This window comes from Podarcis gaigeae, assembly GCF_964106915.1.
Source record: "Podarcis gaigeae genome assembly, chromosome: 5".
Lineage (NCBI taxonomy): Eukaryota > Metazoa > Chordata > Lepidosauria > Squamata > Lacertidae > Podarcis > Podarcis gaigeae.
In genome coordinates this window covers 44,106,791-44,122,758 of record NC_139681.1, presented here as the reverse complement: position 1 = coordinate 44,122,758, position 15,968 = coordinate 44,106,791, and the positions used below count along the sequence as shown (strand labels likewise).

Here is a 15,968-nt window from a genome sequence, read left to right as displayed (position 1 = left end):
ACATGCTCTGGGGACATGAGGTCATGAACCCTTGCTCTTCCATGGCAAATTGGCTCCCGCAGTGGTTAGATGCTGGACATGGGGTAGGGCTCCCGATCATGTGATCAAAGATTCTAACCCCTGGCTAAAGTTCCTACGCTGCTGTGACAAAAATAGGATCTAGAAAGAAGCTATATCAAGAGGAATCCTCCTGGACTCCTAAGTACAGTTCTTTCAGTACATAACACTGGGCATGTTCTAGCAACACTAGGGCATTAGATAAATCAGAGGCCCTGATAGTAGCCAGCGTAAGGTACTAGTGGGGGTTCCCTTCATCTCATGATGTTGTGTGAAGGTGCTATTCTGGTCGCTCAAAATGTCCTGCTTGTTGCTCTCAATTCTAAGAGTCCAAAACACATTGACTCTGGTGCAGATCAGCAAAGAGGTTCTTAAATGGCTCACAAATCTGGGACTTTGAGCAGGCAATGACCAATTTAGGCTCATCCAAATGATGCACAATCGCGCACGTGTGCCCAGTCCTGAACCTGAAAGTGGCCCCAAAACATAAAGATGTCACAAAAAGGAGGAAGAGGTCTGCTCATGCTCTGGTGATGCACATGGGGGTCTGGAACCTAACCCTCGTGCAAAATGAGTATTGCCTGTAATAGAAGCTGTTACTTTCCTTATTCCAGTACCATGACACCTTTGTCAGACTACTGACTTGATTGGCTCTAGTGCCAGTAGATAGTATGTACCCTCTTTTTTTATTTGTCATATACCTGTTTTAAATATCCTAAACGTAATCAACAGATTCTCTGTTTATGAAATACAGTCATACCTCAGGTTGAATACGTTTCAGGTTGAGCACTTTCAGGTTGCACTCTGCGATGACCCGGAAATGACGGCACGTGTTACTTCTGGATTTCACCGCTCGTGCATTCGCAGACGGTCAAAATAACGCCATGCACAGAAGCGGGGAATCGCGGCACACGCAGAAGCGGGTTGCGTTCGCTTCAGGATACGAACAGGGCTCCGGAACGGATCCTGTTCGCATCCTGAGGTACCACTGTATTCCCTTTAAAAAAGGAAACCCTTTTGATTGGTCAGCATTCAAGGGGAAAGGGATAAACCCAGTGTCCTTTACAATTCTATTGTTTCCTTTTCTTTCCTTTTTGAAGAAGACAGGCCATCAAGGGATTATCTTTCTGGAGAACACTCCCCCTAAAATTGGTGATATGGTCCTGTTCTACCATTCTGATCATTGGTAGTTTCTTTGAGCAGGAGGAAGAGAGACGTCTTCATTAAGAAGAATACTATCTTCCAGGGGTAGATGGATTTGAGGAAACATTTTTTGTCAGTTCAGGTCAAGGTGCAGAAATTATACTCCATGAATCCTGAAACTCTAATTCAGGTACTATGAAATGACTTTTGTGTTAGACCACTGTGAATAGGGGGTTTAAGTTTATTTTCACAAACTGTTACACCCTGGATAATTAAGGAATCTAGAATCACTAAGCCCTTACTGCAATAATACATAGATGGAGCTATGCTCTAAGAGAGACGCTGGAACAACATCTGCTTTAAATAAGTATTAAGTAGTAGATTCTTCCAAAGTGTGTGAAGTGTCAATGCTACTATAAGTTTTCTTTTTACCCATGTGATTTTTTGTTTTACCCTAATGATTCCTGTTTGTGAGAGGTGAGGTGCAAAGTTGTCCATTAACAACACTTCAATCAAACTCCCACTAGTTTCTAGCTGACACTTAAAACTTCCCAAGGAGTCTGGTGATGACCAGTGAATAACTGGGGGGCAACCTCAACCTTGTAAACCAAGATGATTAAAGCCACAGGTAGACTTGTTTTTCTTCCGTGTTTCCAGACAATGATTTGATTTCAGCAATGCTATCCAATCCCTGATAGATTCAATAATTGTACCAAGAGTGTGTGGTCCAACATTCAATGTCCTTTCCATGAAAATGGGCATGAAAGAGCTTGACTAGAAGAAGCTCAATAGTCTATTCTACAAAACAGATTGATTACTAGGGAATTATTGTAAGACATCTCAGCCTATTTTAATATTAATAGGGGTTGTGAGATTCTTTGAAACTCATTTAATGTGGTCCTTCAGGGCAAATGTATAATCCTCACTGATTACTTAAAGAGACATCAGGAGCCCCAAAAGATAAACACATAACCTTCCAATTCATTCACTATGCATACCACTCCTTATGAGGTAATAACCTTGATAGTGTAAAAAAACTGTCCCCCAAATAAATTATTTAAACAAATCGTGCACATTTCATTATATCAATGACACCACTGCAATTTTATGTTATCAGAAGAATACTGAATTGAAAATCCTAAGGCACATCCTATACTGCCCTTTCTCAATCCTGTGTGTTGTTGCAATTGGGCTATCCTTTCCTACAAGAGCTTCTACAATACCTTAACTGGAGGGTCAGACAGTTGCCTTTTATTTTGTAGTGAAAATGCAGACGTGTCGCTACAGAGCTTTTCTAAAAATTGCTTTGAACTAGTGTGTTTAAAAACAGTTAAGTTCATTGACATATCCTGAAAAATGGATTATTTTTGCCCTTTTAGTTCTTAGCCCTTGTCTGGGATGTATTTTAAACTGTACCTGTGAATGAACTGGGCCTAGTTGTTAATTTGAGAAGCTATATCTATGTTCTTGGTTAAAACGAGTGCCTGTACATACCTAGTATTTTCCATTCTTCATAAGCTGACATGACTGTTTAATATAAGAACTCTCAAATGTCTTGAGGTTATCATAGCAGTGATTTCTATTTATAGGGTTGCTTTAAAATGCGATGGGAAAATTATGTAAATTATTTGTTCTATGGAAAGTAGATGAGTTAATGTTGGGAAATGCATGAAGTTACTGCTTTCTTTAGGAGCAAGGACAACAAAAATACAGCTCAGAAATAAGTTTATTAAAAAAAACTATTTTCTTCTGTGCGCATGACTTGAGCACCATATGTTGTAGATACTCTGATCTTGTCTGACATAACCAGCACATAGCTATTGCTAGAAGAAGAAAGGGGCAAGGCAAGGTTATTTTACTATATACCAAGCTGATGTGCGTACTTCTTGTTAACATCTTGGTTTTCAAATCTTGTCATAGTAAACAAGTTTTCCTGAGGGCTGAATGTAGGTTATGCTTTGCAGCTAGACAGGTTTCTGCAAGTGATCTTCATGCTTTCCTAGCAGCCAGATCTAGTAACTGTATCTAGAATGTTAGGGTGTGATTTCTGTTTTTAACATATACACTCATTCCTTCTACATAGATAGCTAGGGATCTTAGCAGGAAACATCACATAAATTCATGGAAGCTGCAGTGTATTGCTTGGATTTAAGGCAGGGAAGAGAGAGAGAAAATGACGAAGTAGCAAATTCATTTGCTTTCATGCCTTAAATGAGGGTCCTCCAGGAAAAATGGCAAAAATACAGTGTGGCCATTGCTCCATAGCAAAGATGATTGAAACAAATACATATGCCTCCCCATTTACACAAGGGTTCCATTCCAGGGCCCCACACACATACATGGAATCGCGTATAATAGGGAGCACCCTGGAGAGTCCTAGTGGCTCCCAAGGAGACCCACCTCAGAGCCTGAAGAGAACTGATTTGGGCTCCAGGGAGGGTCTCCTTGCGTGCTTAAAGGGCAGCAGGGTTTTGTGGAGCTACTTAGCCTACGTTAGCACTGCAGCTGATCTTAGCAGAATGTGTCTTTTCCGCTATCAAATCTTAACGAGCACATCAGGCAACTTGTTTGTTGTGAACAAATGGAATAAAATCTGTATTTTATCACAAATGTTTGGTACTTACTGAGAAGAAAGTATCGGCCAATATTTTATAATGAATTAGGACTTTAGACTGAGTTTTCTTCCTCCCATTTCTTCTGCCGATGCAGTTTGTGTTGTACAGGATCCCTTCAGTGACTCTCTCCTCTCACTCTCTAAAAAGTTCTTATATCTCTTTAAAATGTGACAGCTATTGTGTGGCTCAAAAGGAAGATTACCTAAAGCTTCAGTAAAGGTTTTTCTCTTTCCTGGCATTAGCGATCCATTTACAGCAATGTCAGCAGCACAAGTACTCTCAGACCAACAAAGCAGAACAGATTCTACAACTGTATTGCTATTTTCTGTTACACCCTTGGAGAAGGACAAGAAAACACTGTTTTATACTCCTATCCATTTCTCCATCTGTTTTTTTAAAAATATATTATGACAGATTTGCTCCTCTGGGCACTGATAATGGTTTGAATGTTAGTGCCTAACAAAGAATAACAAATGTAATAGGAACAGAGGATAAAAACTGATATAGAATCACAGAATTGGGAGTGACTCTGAGGGTCTTCTAGTCCAACACCCTGCAATGCAGGAATCTCAACTAAAGCATCCATGACAGATGGCCATCCAGCCTCTGCTATAAAAGTTCTGATGAAGGAGAGCCCGTCATTTCCCAGGGGAGTCCATTCCACTATTGAACAGCACTTACCATCAAAAAGTTATTCCTGATGTTTAGTCATAATCTCCTTTCTTGTAACTTGAATCCTTTCATTCAGGTCCTAACCTCCAGAGGAGGAATCATAAAATCATAGAGTTGGAAGAGACCACAAGGGCCATCGAGTCCAACCCCCTGCCAAGCAAGAAACACCATCAGAGCACTCCTGACATATGGTTGTCAACCTCTGCTTAAAGACCTCCAAAGAAGGAGACTCCACCACAAATTCCACCATCGAACAGCTCTTACTGTCAGGAAGTTCTTCCTAATGTTTAGGTGGAATCTTCTTTCTTGTAGTTTGGATCCATTGCTCCGTGTCCGCTTCTCTGGAGCAGCAGAAAACAACCTTTCTCCCTCCTCTATGTGACATCCTTTTATATATTTGAACATGGCTATCATATCACCCCTTAACCTCCTCTTCTCCAGGCTAAACATGCCCAGCTCCCTTAGCCGTTCCTCATAAGGCATCGTTTCCAGGCCTTTGACCATTTTGGTTGCCCTCCTCTGGACACGTTCCAGTTTGTCACTGTCCTTCTTGAACTGTGGTGCCCAGAACTGGACACAGTACTCCAGGTGAGGTCTGACCAGAGCAGAATACAGTGGCACTATTACTTCCCTTGATCTAGATGCTATACTCCTATTGATGCAGCCCAGAATTGCATTGGCTTTTTTAGCTGCCGCATCACACTATTGGCTCATGTTAAGTTTGTGGTCAACCAAGACTCCTAGATCCTTTTCACATGTACTGCTCTCAAGCCAGGTGTCACCCATCTTGTATTTGTGCCTCTCATTTTTTTTGCCCAAGTGCAATACTTTACATTTCTCCCTGTTAAAATTCATCTTGTTTGTTTTGGCCCATTTCTCTAATCTGTCAAGGTCGTTTTGAAGTGTGATCCTGTCCTCTGGGGTGTTAGCCACCCCTCCCAGTTTGGTGTCATCTGCAAATTTGATCAGGATGCCCTTGAATCCATCATCCAAGTCGTTGATAAAGATGTTGAATAAGACCAGGCCCAAGACAGAACCCTGTGGCACCCCACTAGTCACTCTTCTCCAAGATGAAGAGGAACCATTGATGAGCACCCTTTGGGTTCGGTCAGTCAGCCAGTTACAAATCCACTGAGTGGTAGCATAGTCAAGACCGCATTTTACCAGCTTCTTTACAAGAATATCATGGGGCACCTTGTCAAATGCCTTGCTGAAATCAAGGTAGGCTACATCCACTGCGTTCCCTTCATCTACCAGGGTTGTAATTCTTCAAAAAACGAGATCAGGTTAGTCTGACATGACTTATTTTTCAGAAATCCATGCTGACTATTGGTGATCACAGCATTCCTTTCTAGGTGCTCACAGACTGTTTGCTTAATGATCTGCTCCAGAATCTTCCCTGGTATTGATGTCAGACTGACTGGGCGGTAATTATTTGGGTCCTCTCTTTTCCCCTTTTTGAAAATAGGAACAACATTTGCCCTTTTGAAAATAGGGACAACATTTGCCCTCCTCCAGTCTGCCGGGACTTCGTCTGTTCTCCAGGAATTCTCAAAGATGACTGCCAGTGGTTCTGAGATCACATCTGCCAGTTCTTTTAATACTCTTGGATGCAGTTCATCTGGCCCTGGAGACTTGAAATATTTCAACATGGCCATTATATCTCCTCTCTGTCTCCTCTTTTCCAGGCTAAACATACCCAACACTCTCAAAATGCTTGGTTTCCAGACCCTTCATCATCCTGGTCGCCCTCCTCTGCACACATTCCAGGTTGTCAATATCCTCCTTAAATTGTGGCACCCAGAACTGGACACAGTACTCCAAGCATAGTCTGACTAAGTACTATTCCTTCCCTTGATCTGGACATTATACTGTTGATTCAGCCTAGAATAGCAGTAGGTTTTTTTTGCAGCTACGTCACACTGTTGACTCATGTTAAGGTTGTGGTCTGCTAAGGTCCTAGATCAGGGGTTGGCAAACTAAGGCCGGTGGGCCAGATAAGACCCGAGGGGCTCTTTAATCTGGGCCGAGGATCCTGCCGTCCGCATGGTCAGTCCCCGCACTAAACCAGAGAGAGAAGCCCCCCTCTACTGGTGTTTGTGTCTGTGTGCGTGGGTGGGTGGGTGGTCCAGCCCGCCAGAAGATTTGAGGGACAGTGAGCTGTCCCACTGGTAGAAAAGCTTGCCAACCCCTATCCTAAATTCTTTCCACAAGTACTGCTGGGAAGCCAGGTGTCCCCCATCTCATATTTGTGCTGCTGGTTCTTCCTGCCTAAGTGTAGGACCTTACGTTTGACTCTACTGAAATCTGTTTGTTAGTTTTGACTCAGTCTCTCAGCCCCACTCACCTCACAGAGTGTTTGTTGTGGGGGAGGAAGGGAAAGGAGAATGTTAGCCGCTTTGAGACTCCTTCGGATAGTGATAAAGCGGGATATCAAATCCAAACTCTTATTCAGTTCTCCAATCCGTTATGGTAATCTGGAATCCCAACTACTGCAATGCACGCTATGTGGGGCTACCTTTGAAGGTGACTTGGAAATAATAAATACTATTATAATTTATTTCATTCCCCTGATCCACCAAGCCTGTCACTGTATCCACCCCAAATGAGATTCATCTGGCATGACTTGTTTTTGAGAAACCCATTCTAGATGTTATTAATCGCAGCATCCTTTTCAAAGTGCTCGTAGACCAACTGTGGAATTATCTGCTATAGGTCTTTTCCTGGTATCAATGTCAAACTGATTGGTCGGTACTTAACTGGATGTTCTCTCCCACCCCCCAACACAACTTTTTTTTAAAATAAAAGATGTGGACCTCACCTGTTCTTCAAGAATTTTGAAAAATTAGAGACAGAGGCTCTGAGATTATATCTGCAAGCTCCTTTAGTACCCTTAAGTGCAACTCATCAGGCTCTGGAGATTTGAATGTCTTTGGAGTAGCTCTTTTCCTCTCTTGGGCTGCAGCTCCCTCATCTGGAAAAGATAGTCCTATATAGTCCTTCCCACCTAGGAGGGTGGGTGGAACTAGGTCAGACCTGGAAGTCTCTCTCTGGAGGGACCACAGTTATACTTTTCAGCACATGGGGCTGTGGTCAGCAACTCCTGGCAGTATTTTCTCACTGTACCAGGCTCATCACATCCTTACAAGCCTGTTTTGTTAAGGTAAGAATAATAGAATGTGAATACCTACACTGGAGCATGGACATTTTCTTCAGGCTCTCCAATGCTGATGGTCACATGAGGATGTGCAGCTGGCCTTGGAGCTTATTGGAGTTGAGACCCCCCCTCCCAAACTTGCATTCAATATTTTCTTCTAAGCTCCCTGGGGAGCCAATAACAATATAAAGTGGTATACAAATATATTAAATAAATTACAGTAGTGCTAGCACCCAATCATGTGCTCTCTGGAAAATAACAGAGTGCATATTATGAAGGCGTTTAATGTTCTGATTCTTAGTGTTTTGTATCTAAATAGAGCTGCTGAACAGCGTATTGTTGAGTCACCCAGTTAAGTGTAATAAATTATAGACTAATGCATCTCCTTCTGTTGCTGTTTTGTCTGCCAGTCAATACATAAATGTGTCAGTCTTATTTGTAAGCACTAGGATTAAATCATGATAAAACTGTAGTTTTAAAGGCAATTCCAAATTGTAAAAAATAAAATAAAAAATTCCAGCATTGTGCAGAATCTCTAGAATGTCATATAGCAACACTATTTTTAGGTATAATCCCACATAACCATGGCTTTAGAAAAAGCTAACCATTGCTTTTTATTTTTTGCATAACAGTAAGACAAACCATAGCTAAGAAAGAGTATGTGATCATGTGGGTATTCACTGTAAAAAATATGGCAGCTTCACCTGCTCCCCAGTCTTCTTGTTACTACACTATGGTTTTGCTGTAAACAGACCATGAGCTGCAACCAAGGTTTGTTCTTGTAGTATTACATAGCGCTATGCCAAACCATGGCCCAATAACCTGGAATGTTCTATGTTAGCTACCACTACTTTACTTCATTTAAATATCACCAACCCCGTCTACTTACCACTGTACTCCTCTTTCTTCTTATGCTTTAACTGTTAAGTTTACATAGGTAAAGGTAAAAAGGTAAAGGACCCCTGGACACTTAAGTCCAGTCAAAGGTGACTATGAGGTGCAGCGCTCATCTTGCTTTTCAGGCTGAGGGAGATGGTGTTTGTCCACAAACAGCTTTCTGGGTCATGTGACCAGCATGACTAAACCGCTACTGGCACACAGAGGACCATGACAAGTGCCAGAGCACACGGAAACACCGTTTACCTTCCTGCCACAGTAGTACCTATTTATCTACTTGTACTGGTGTACTTTCAAACTGCTAGGTTCGCAGGAGCTGGGACAGAGCAACAGGAGCTCACCCTGTCACGCAGATTCGAACTGCCAACCTTCTGATCGGCAAGCCCAGCTCAATAGTTTAGATCACAGCGCCACCCGCCTCCCCTAAGTTTACATCGGGGCCTAAGGCGAAGAACATTTTTTGGGAAAAATTAAGTCCAAGTATTATGTTTTCTGCATCACTCTTATCTGTGTGTTTCTTGAAACACTGCAAGAATACTAAAAAATCAATAAAGGTAATTCATGATTTCTTTTTCTTTAAGAATCCATGGTGATTCTTCCTCAGCAATATTTTTACCTTCTATATTAGCCTTCCCTAACTGGTGCCTTTCAGATACTGAAGTTCAGATACTGAACTTCAGTTCCAACTGGCCTCGGTTAATAAAACCCATAGAGATGATGGGAGCTGCAGTCTACATCAGCCCCCACTAGGTTGGGAAGCCTGTTCTATATAGCTAATAATTCAAATATCAGCACTTTTCAATTTACGTTGGACAGGACAGCTGTTAGGCTAACTTCCCTTTAATTTTCTGTTTATTTCTTACTCCTTTTTCTAAATTGGCTTCTGGTAAAGAAGCGGATCATAGTGTCAAGTTGTAAATGCTTGTTAAAGTACTAACAATTTCAAATTTGAATACAAATGCTCTGGTGTATGCCATCTGGACCCAGTGACTGTTTAATCTGTCAATTAGCCCTAGAGCTTAATATTTTGTCACCTCTGTTCGACTAGTTCTTTAGATGCCTTTCTCCAAAAAAAGTAGTTAAGTAAAGAGTTATGTCCAACTTTTTTTACAGTAAATTCATAGGTACATTTCAGCTCCTTGTCAATTTCTCTGTCCACTTGCATCAGTACTTTTACCCTCTTTTCTCTAATTATCTGAATTCTGTGGTGGGAAACTGAGAGAATCCAGTTGAGGACATATTGTTCCTTTGGGATAATGGTGTAATCTTTTTACACTCATAAAGTGGGGATATGGTAGAACTTGTCAACAACACACAAGAAGACCTATCACCTGCTTAAAAAGCTCTGAGCTGCTCTAGGTTTCTGATAGGTTCACCACATGTAGGTTGCCTGTCTTCCACCATTTTGGCTCGAGGTTTCTTGCAGTACCATGCTGATTTATCGGTTTAGTCCAGGCACCCCCAAACTTGGGACTCCAGATGTTTTGGAACTACAACTCCCATCACCCCTAGCTAACAGGACCAGTGGTCAGGGATGATGGGAATTGTAGTCCCAAAACATCTGGAGGACCGAGTTTGGGGGTGCCTGGTTTAGTCAATTCATATCCTGCCCCACATCCATGGACCTCTGGATGGGTGACAGTAAAATTCCCAGAAGACAGAAATAACGATACAAGTACAATAGAAACAGTACATACTTGAAACAAATCTCAAATACTGACTCTGCTGCCCAATGGCTTAAGAAAGCAGACAGGTCAAATGAAACCTGGTGTCTAAACACCGGCTGCCACTGGTTTATTTTAATGGTGTAGGAAGGGGATTTGATATTGTTTCTTTCCTCCCTGACGTTGAATTTACACAGGAACTTAACACACCTGCCTCCCTTACCTTTTGAGGGTCTTTCTACTGTGGAGGGGGACGCAGGTGGCGCTGTGGGTTAAAGCCTCAGCGCCTAGGACTTGCCGATCGAAAGGTCGGCGGTTCGAATCCCTGCGGCGGGGTGCGCTCCCGCTGCTCGGTCCCAGCGCCTGCCAACCTAGCAGTTCGAAAGCACCTCCAGGTGCAAGTAGATAAATAGGGACTGCTTACCAGCGGGAAGGTAAACGGCGTTTCCGTGTGCGGCTCTGGCTCGCCAGAGCAGCGATGTCACGCTGGCCACGTGACCCGGAAGTGTCTTCGGACAGCGCTGGCCCCTGGCCTCTTAAGTGAGATGGGCGCACAACCCCAGAGTCTGTCAAAACTGGCCCGTACGGGCAGGGGTACCTTTACCTTTACTTTACCTACTGTGGAAGCTGTCACTCTTCTTGCTGCATCTCTGTACCATTCGCATTGCTGTAGCTTTCTCACAACGTTTGCTTTTGCAAAACAGGATTGTGTGTGTGGAATTATGTGCATTTGAAAAATGACACTGAGACTTTATTTTAAAATAAACTACATATTTTTGTTATAGCAGCAATCCATGGGCAATAAATGTATATATATATGAGCAAATATCAAATGCTGGGTCCTATCTGTGATGTGTCTGAGGTAGCAGAGGACAGAGCTAAAAGGAACACAGATGCAAGTTTATATTGTGCGTTTGTCCTTAACTCACCTAGTGATCCTTGACTTTTTTGTAAAGGACCTGTCAAAATGCCATATGTCCTCAGTTTCCAGACTCTTTTTATTGCAGGATACTGAAATGTATTAGGAGTAATTAAGTTTATTATCTGTGTCCTAATGTGAGTCACTCTTTCTACAGATAACTATTGTGCAAAAAGAGAGAGGTCGTTTAGAAAGAGTCTGACCTTTATTATTGCCATCCTTTCAGAGATAATGACACAAACCCACAGTGTCTGCAGCCTATTCAAAGGACATGTCAGTTTACCAAGTCGTTAGTCGACATCCTAATAACACCAATTAAACTATTTGCTGCTGAAACATTTGCCTGGAAAGCAAAGATCTGGGCATTGAAGATTATTTTACTCTTTGCAAGAATGTAGAGTTTTGTATATAATACCTGTTAAGCGATGTTTTGTTTGTACCCAGTGTAAACTATGTTTCTCCTCTTTTTAATGTGCTAATATATAAGTAGAAGTTCAATCCATTGTTCACCAGCTGTTGATTCTACTTAAGTAAAGAGTTTAATTCTAAACCAATAATATTAGTACATGTGACTTTGAAAAGCAGTTAATTTTTGCTTATCAGTAAATTGAATTGTTAATTATCTTTTTATGATATCATGATATTAAATAGAAGTGAATATTTTTTCCAAAGGATTGCTTCTATTTCTTTTATTCTACATATGCTAATTTCCTTGATTAATTTTGAGAGCATCTGCATATAATTCTGCATATTTAACAGTGGTAAGTTTTCACTGCTTTCCTAATAACTGCAGCAAATTCTACTTTCCAGACAGTCTTGGATTTATATCTAATTTGGATGCCAAACTTACAAAGGTGCCAAAGTCTTAAGTGTGTAATTATGTAATTTTCTCTTGATCTTTCAGAGTCTTCCTGCGAGCAATTAATCAGTATGCAGATATGCTAAACAAGAAATTTCTTGATCAAACCAACTTTGAGCTGCAGGTAAGACATGAATATTGTCTCCATTATTATTTTTTGTATATGTATGTGCATGCATCCTTTCCACACATTTTGCAGTCATTAAAAAAGGCATTTGAAGTATCCCTGTGAGTTGCAGCCACACTTCCTCACTCATTGTGTCATCTTGGAGAGCATTTTACTTTATTTTTAAAAATCGTCTACATCCTGCATTTGTGCTTCAGTATGAGACACTTGGGGCAGCTCAGTCAAAATCAAAATTCAAAAACAAGTCAAAATTACACACACACACACACACACACACACACACACACACACACACAAAACCACAACCTAGACTGGTAGCTGGTGACAAGCACACAAGCACATCAGCTGTGAGCGAGAAAATTTGGAGGGCTAGAACAATAATTAAAAATCAACTATGCCAAAGGCTTGCTGGAACTGGAAGATATTCTTCTTGGCAGAAAACACCATCAGGTAGAAAGCCAAATGGATCTCCCAGGGCAGAATGTTCCAAAGTTTGGAAACCACTTACTAGTTATTATGATGGGCTGTAGCTGAATCCTGCTAGGACACTAACACTGTGGATAAGTTGTTCCCAGGACTGAGAATTAGGGGATTTGTCTGTTTGGGGTGGGGGTTGCACTCACACTCAAGGAACCTGTATGGAGCTCTTCCAACCATCTTTGTCCATGGACGCCCAGGAGGCCTCTGTGGCAAAAATCACTTGTCACCAGCTTCAGCTGGTATGTCAACTGCTCCCTTTCCTGGACAGGGATAATTTTGCCAAACCTTATGTTTGGACTATCATAATGCTCTCTATGTGAGGCTTCCTTCCCTTGTAGCTGATTGAGAAGCTGCAGTTGGGGCAGAGCACCACAGCCTATTCTGGTGAATGGTGTTCCTTATTGGTCACATAGAATAGCTAAGGGATCAGTACTGACTGCCTATTAGCCACTGAGACAGTTTTACAGTCCTGCTACTTGCATATAAAGCCCTAAATAGTTGGATCTGGCTACCTGGGGAAAATAAATACTGCCCTCCATTGCCCATTAAGGGCATAAAGATCAGCAAATGGGAACTGGTTAGTTTTGCTGCAACCTGATTATTGGGTTATTGGTTAGCATGGCAGTGGGTTTTTCCACTGGTGGCACCAGTGTTGTGGAATGCCTTCCTTCTGATAGAGGAGAGTCCTCATCTGCACTGGCATTCTGCTGACTCTTGAAGAGGCACCTGTTCAGGCAACTATTCACCTGAACTTTTTTTAAAATCCAGCTATTTAATTGATTATTTTACCTGTTTAATAGTTCGTGTGTTTTTTTTAGCGGGTTTGTTTTGTTGCACATTTTAAATATGGACATTTTTAACACTTTGATGTAATTTTTGTTGTGCATTATTGTTATTATATTGATTTTAGACTTGGTTTTATGCTTGTAAACCACTTCCGAACCATTATGGCATGTAAGCAGTATGTAAAGCAATCTTTGTTCAAGATAAAAATCCATCCAATGCTTTATAACCAAGTAACATCCAATTATATATTTTGAAAACAGAATAAACAATTTTATGACCCCCTAACTTAGGACACCCTATCTTAGGAGGCTCACCCACATTGTGAGATTCATAGTACATAGTACACATCTGCTCAGTGGGATGTATTCCTAGGAAATTAGATATAGGAAGAATGGGGAACCTGTGGCCCTGTCTATTGGCTGGGGCTAATATAAGTTTCAGTACCAAAACATCTGGAAGGCCACAGATTTCGCTTCCCTGAGGTATAAAATAGCAACCTCAGAGACTAGCAGTACAAGCAACTGGGTTAGGGTTGATGAATGAATTCAAAGATAGCCTCATATGGTAGGAAGCAGTTCCTTAGGTATCCTAGTCTATATGGGTTCTCAAACGATGGTCTGCAGGCTTCATTCAGGTGGCCTGTGGCATATACCGTATTTTTCACTCCAAAAATGAAGGGGGAAAATGTGTGCGTCCTATGGAGCGAATGCAGGCTTTCGCTGAAGCCTGGAGAGTGAGAGGGGGTCGGTGCGCACCGACCCCTCTCGTGTTCCAGGCTTCAGGAAGCTATCTGCAAGCCTATGGAGCCCGGCGGGAACTCCCACCAGGCCCCGCAGGCTGGCAGACAGCTGCCTGCAGCCCGAAGCCCAGGGAGCGTGGCGCTGTGCACCCCAGACTTTGGGCAGCTTTCCGCAAGCCTTCGGAGCCCGGCGGGAGTTCCCGCTGGGCTCCGAAGGCTTGCGGATAGCAGCCTGCTGCTCCCGAAGCCAAAACAGCAAGACAGGGCACTGCACAGCCCTCCGTCTCGCTGTTCCAGCTTCGGGATGGCTGCGCAAAGCCTGCGCAGGGTGATGGGGTGAAGGCACCCCGCCGCCCTGCGGAGGCTTGAAAGGCTCTCCCTGAAGCCAAATCAGCGAGACGGGGCGCAGCACAGCCCTCCGTCTCACTGTTCCAGCTTCGGGATGGCTGTGCAAAGCCGCCGCCCAGCGGAGGCTACAAAAGATGTCCCCGAAGCCTCAAGCCTTTGGAGTGCAGCTGCGCTCCAAAGGCTTCAGGGATCTTTGAGGCTGGCAGTGGGGGAAAGCAGCGCTTCCCCCCACCGCCAGCCCCACAAGCTTGGGGGGCAGCGGCAAGGCCTGCTCTTGAACACACCTTGTTTTTGAGGGGGAGAACAAGATTCCCCCCCCCCTATTCTCCCCCTCCTATGGTCCAGTGCGTCCTGTGGCCGCACGGTATTATACGGTATTTTAAAAATAGAATTAAAAAACATGCAGCATCTAGCACAGTGCATTACAGTTGCTACAACAGGCAGAAAAATCACTAAGCGATCCACCAAGACCTTCAGCAATTTTCAAGTGGTCCATGGGGAAGAAAAATATTTGGAAACCACTGTTGTAGTCTGAAGCTGTTTACAGCTTTAAGAAACAATCTTGCTTAGAAACAACCCAGAAGCCAGTGAAGATGAAAAGCGGCAACTTTCAGTGGTTTTGCTCAGGCTCCTTCCTACCTGTGTACATCGTGCTAAACCATTGATTTATCTAATTTATTTGTATACACTTTTCAAGAAAAAAATATCTCCCCCCATTTTTTTTTTACAAGCCAGATGTGAAACAAAAAATGAAATTAAGTTTGACCATATAAAACACCACAAAAATCTCATAACAATATTTCAAAAGTTCACTAAAGCATGGTTTAGGATTGTATACAAATGTGTTCTGTTGCTCACAATCATAAAGAGATACTAAGGGATCTAATTCATTTTATTATATATTTATATTTGTTTTAATCAAGCAGGATAATTTATTACTTTGCTTGACACAGTATGTTTAGAAATCTCGCTGCTTTACTTTTCCACAAGTCCTCTGACTCCAGTTCCTTTTCTTTCTTTTTATTTTGCTTGTGCACATTTTCATAGTTCATTTCACATATTTCCATACTTCAGCATCCATTTGAGAAAGTTAGTGATTTTCTTTGACTTTCTGTACAACATAAACAGACACTCATGAATTCGCATTCCATTTTGCTTGAATCATCAGAAAGCCTTTGATTTCAATATTTGTGCAGATGGGCAAGTTTGTTTAATCAAAACTGTGCAGTGTGGCAAAATGCAAAGTTTCTGTCAAAAACAAACCAAGCTTGATGTCTTATTACTATTAATAATTATGCATATAAATTACTTCTTTAAAAACTGCCGTATGTTGATGTTTCAGTCATGTAATACTGATGATTCTTGTAATCTTTGTGACCTCTAGCTTTGGAACAACTATTTCCACCTTGCTGTTGCTTTTCTTACCCAAGAGTCACTACAGCTGGAGAACTTTTCAAGTACTAAAAGATGCAAAATCCTTAACAAGTAAGTTGCATTCCACATAT

General features: G+C 42.1%; 1 protein-coding gene across 4 annotated transcripts in view; it reads left to right on the top strand.

The window, feature by feature from the left end:
- Positions 1-15,968, top strand: part of DOCK1 (dedicator of cytokinesis 1) — a 371,865-nt gene that overhangs the window by 254,304 nt on the left and 101,593 nt on the right. For all 4 annotated transcript variants that reach the window (XM_083740981.1, XM_083740979.1, XM_083740982.1 and 1 more), the window contains exons 30-31: positions 12,029-12,107; positions 15,848-15,948. In XM_083740981.1, coding sequence (XP_083597107.1) covers positions 12,029-12,107; positions 15,848-15,948 — 180 coding nt within the window. The remainder of the gene's footprint in view (positions 1-12,028; positions 12,108-15,847; positions 15,949-15,968) is intronic.